Source organism: Verticillium dahliae, genomic scaffold, assembly GCF_000150675.1.
Source record: "Verticillium dahliae VdLs.17 supercont1.3 genomic scaffold, whole genome shotgun sequence".
In the NCBI taxonomy this organism is placed as follows: domain Eukaryota; kingdom Fungi; phylum Ascomycota; class Sordariomycetes; order Glomerellales; family Plectosphaerellaceae; genus Verticillium; species Verticillium dahliae.
Window position 1 is genome coordinate 650292 of NW_009276940.1, and position 3373 is coordinate 653664.

The window sequence follows — 3373 nt, forward strand, 5'->3', positions numbered from 1 at the left end:
GGCTGGGTTGGGCAGCGCGGAGAGCTGGGCGCGTGTTAGGTGGTAGCCGTGCATAGGGACGAGGGCGGCTGCAGATCAGACTCCATCCTCGAGTATGAAGGTGAGGGTGAGGAGGTGGAGGTGGAGGTGGAGGTGGAGGTGGAGGTCGCGGCGGCGGCTGCTGCGAGGGCGTTGAGCCGGGTTGTGATGATGCCGGAGAGGGTCGTCTTGCCGGAGCCGGGGATGCCGCCTATGGCGATGACTGAGGGGAGAAATGTCAGTTCATCTTTGTTTTGTGGTGATTATTTTGGCGGGATGCGGTGCTGTCAGGCGAGGTAAGTTTCGTGGTTGGGGGGAGGGATGACGTACGTAGTCGTTGGTTTGGTGGCGTGGACTGGTATTTCTCCCAGGCTTTGGAAACCAGATGGTCGACTTGAGATTCCATACTTGTAGCTGGTAGGATAGCGAATTGTTGAGGGAGGAGGAGGAGGAGGTTCGATGCACTTTAGCCGACTGGAGCTTGTGGTGAACGAGGACGGATGGCTCATTGATGATGGGTGAGGATGAGAGCGGTTTCGGGGTCGGGAGAAGCTATAGTGGGTCACAGGCTGAGTGACATAAGGCACACGGAAGACTGTCTTCACTGTCCATGAACACCGACCGGGGCACGCTGATCTGGCGGCTTGACTGGCAGCTTGACTGGCAGCTTGACTGGCGAGTGCGGGGCCGTCGGGACGGCTTGAATCGCCGTTGATTTTCACTCTGCTGGACCCCCAAGACCCCGTCTCGGCGATTGATGATGGCGTGGGGGGACCAACGACAGGGGTCTCTCTGCTCGTCATCATGGATGCAGCATTCGATGCCTGCTTGTTGCAGCTACCTTTGCTGACCTGTCTCAGCAAGATGCCTGCTTGTTGCAGCTGTACTGTCAATGCCCAAGACCTACCTGCTGCACCCAAGCACAATGCATACCCAGGCAGGTATGACAGGTCCCAGTTGTGCCCGACACATTTCATGGCAGACAAACTCGGGGAGAGCAACTATAAAGAACACAGACACGCCATGCTGAATTTCCTCGTCTCAGGGACGCACTCGAAGCGGCCATTGCCAACTCTCACTGCTTTTGTCCCTCATAGGCTCGACTACAATGATCGCGGTAGCACTGCTTGGCGGTGGCATATTTGCTCGAGAGCGTACGTGAACCCGCAAAGGCCATCCCAATCCTTTGCACTTTAAACCCTCTTCTCGCTGGCCATTGCCAAAAACCCAGACCATCTTCTCCGTACGTTCTTCCAGGCTAAACGCTAATGCAGCGTGACAGAATATGTACCAGCCATCCGGGACTCCCCATCTCTCACCCTGCGAGCCGTGTACTCTCGATCCGAAAAGACAGCCGCCGCCGTCGCGGCTGCAGTCGAGCCCAGGCCAGCCATCTACCATGACACCCCCGGCACGGAGAAATCCTCGCTCGACCATCTCTTGTCCCGCGCTGACATATCCGCCGTCATCATCTGTCTCCCCATCCCCGTGCAGGCGGGCATCGTCCGCCGCGCCCTGGCGGCAGGCAAGCACGTCCTCAGCGAGAAGCCCATTGCGCGCGACGTCGCGACGGCGAGCGCCCTCCTCGCCTGGCATGTGAGCCGGCCGAGCACGCCCGTCTGGGCCGTTGCCGAAAACTTCCGCTTCAACGAGAGCCTGCGGTACGCCGCCGACAGGCTGCGCGACATCGGGGGGCGGCTGGTGACGTTTCGGCTGGTCTTTTACACGTGCATTCAGAAGGACAACAAGTACTACCAGACTGAATGTAAGCACCTGAAGCTCGAAACTTTTACTCACGGAGCCAATCTGACGAGGCATCCGAGAAATAGGGCGCCAAACTCCGGATTTCCAGGGCGGCTTCCTCCTCGACGGGGCTGTGCATTTCATTGCCTCGCTTCGGCTTTTACTGGGCGCGACGGGAGATACGATCAATAGGGTCATGGCAGCTTCTGCGCTCCTCCAGGAGCATCTCGTCCCCGTGGATACAATCCATGCCGTCGCCTTGACAGAATCCGGCCGCAGCGGCACCATCAGCCTCTCTTATGGCATAGAGCCCAAGTCTGACCTCGAGATTGTCGTTATCACAACGACGGGCTCTGTCACCTGGACACCGGTGAAGGTTCAAGTGATCAATGCAACGGGCCTGATGAACGGGGTCAAGGAATTCATCTACGACAACGCCGTAAGGGCTGAGATTGAGGCCTTTTGTAGGAGTCTGCCGAGTGGAGTGTCTGATCAGCTGCAAACACCCTTGGAGGCATTGGGAGATCTGAAGATTTTGCAAGCTCTTCTCGAGTCCGGAGAAGACGGTGGAACTCCCAGAGATATCAATAGCTAGGGCAAAACCTCCGTTCACTGGAAAATGCATGTAAAACAAAGAGAGGAAAACACCTTCATTTATGCTGGGGAGCACCTCAAATTAAAGAGTGGAAGAGCCAACGAAAAACTTATGAAGACGGTCGTGTCGTATCTTCCTCTGTTGTTGTAGTCACTGCTCGCCTCGGCTTCTTTTCAAACAGAAGTAGAATCGAAAAGAGGGCAGCCAAGGAAAAGTACAACATGACCCTCATTTGCCGCGAATAGGCCTCGGCGAAAATGACCCTCGTCTCATACTGCTTGTCCGGGGGCAGCAAGGCGATGTTGCCTGACGATGACAATATGCTGGCCAGTTCCGCCGGCGTCAAGATGGCCGAGGCTTGAGCCCTGATGTGGTCAATCAGCAATGCAGAGCAGACGGCAAGGCCAATAGTGCCGCCTAGGACACGGGTTTGTGTCACGGCGCCCATTGTCACGGCTGTTTGAGTCGCACTTGAGTCAGCCAGGTATCCGGACTTGGAGCACAGCTGGACAAGAATCATGGACACAAATCATACCTAGGTCATTCTCTGGGACGATTATGGTTGCCATCATTAATATAGTAGCTAAATTGAAGCCGAAACCGAGGCCCATTATAACCTGATAGCCGTACTGTGCATCTGGGACCTTCAGAGTGGTCGAATCAAGTGAGCTGAACAAACCGACGCCAATCACCTGAAGCACTCCGCCCAGGGTGAGGACGTAAAGCGGGGGGACTTTGAGCTTCGTAATCAACACGCCAGAGAGAGCGCTTGCCACAGGGGACAGAAGTAGCAGAGGTAGCATGCGGAGTCCAGCGCCGATGGCGGTTGTCGAGTTGACCGTCTGCAGCCGCTGCGGGATGTTGATTATTGCGGCCATGAAAGGGAAGCCCGTGAGAAAACCATTTCTGCAGGATGATTAGCGTTGTTCGTCTCGTTCTCGAGAGCGGTAAAGTGACTAGAAGAGTCGCGACTCACAGAAGCAAACCAACGACAAATCGGTTGAGGTCAGACGCCAG

At 56.1% G+C, this 3373-nt stretch overlaps 2 protein-coding genes across 2 annotated transcripts in view; one reads left to right on the plus strand and one right to left on the minus strand.

Annotated features, from left to right (window-relative positions):
* The window catches only part of VDAG_01830 (NAD-binding Rossmann fold oxidoreductase family protein), a gene marked incomplete at both ends in the record, with an annotated part of 2733 nt that extends 377 nt beyond the window's left edge, over positions 1–2356 (plus strand). The window contains 5 exons of the mRNA XM_009657859.1: positions 75–314; positions 883–959; positions 1116–1172; positions 1301–1783; positions 1848–2356. Of these exons, the coding sequence (XP_009656154.1) occupies positions 75–314; positions 883–959; positions 1116–1172; positions 1301–1783; positions 1848–2356 (1366 nt within the window). The remainder of the gene's footprint in view (positions 1–74; positions 315–882; positions 960–1115; positions 1173–1300; positions 1784–1847) is intronic.
* Positions 2357–2465: 109 nt separating this feature from the next.
* The window catches only part of VDAG_01831 (uncharacterized protein), a gene marked incomplete at both ends in the record, with an annotated part of 2312 nt that continues 1404 nt past the window's right edge, over positions 2466–3373 (minus strand). The window contains 2 exons of the mRNA XM_009657860.1: positions 2466–2861; positions 2974–3262. Coding sequence (XP_009656155.1) covers positions 2466–2861; positions 2974–3262 — 685 coding nt within the window. The remainder of the gene's footprint in view (positions 2862–2973; positions 3263–3373) is intronic.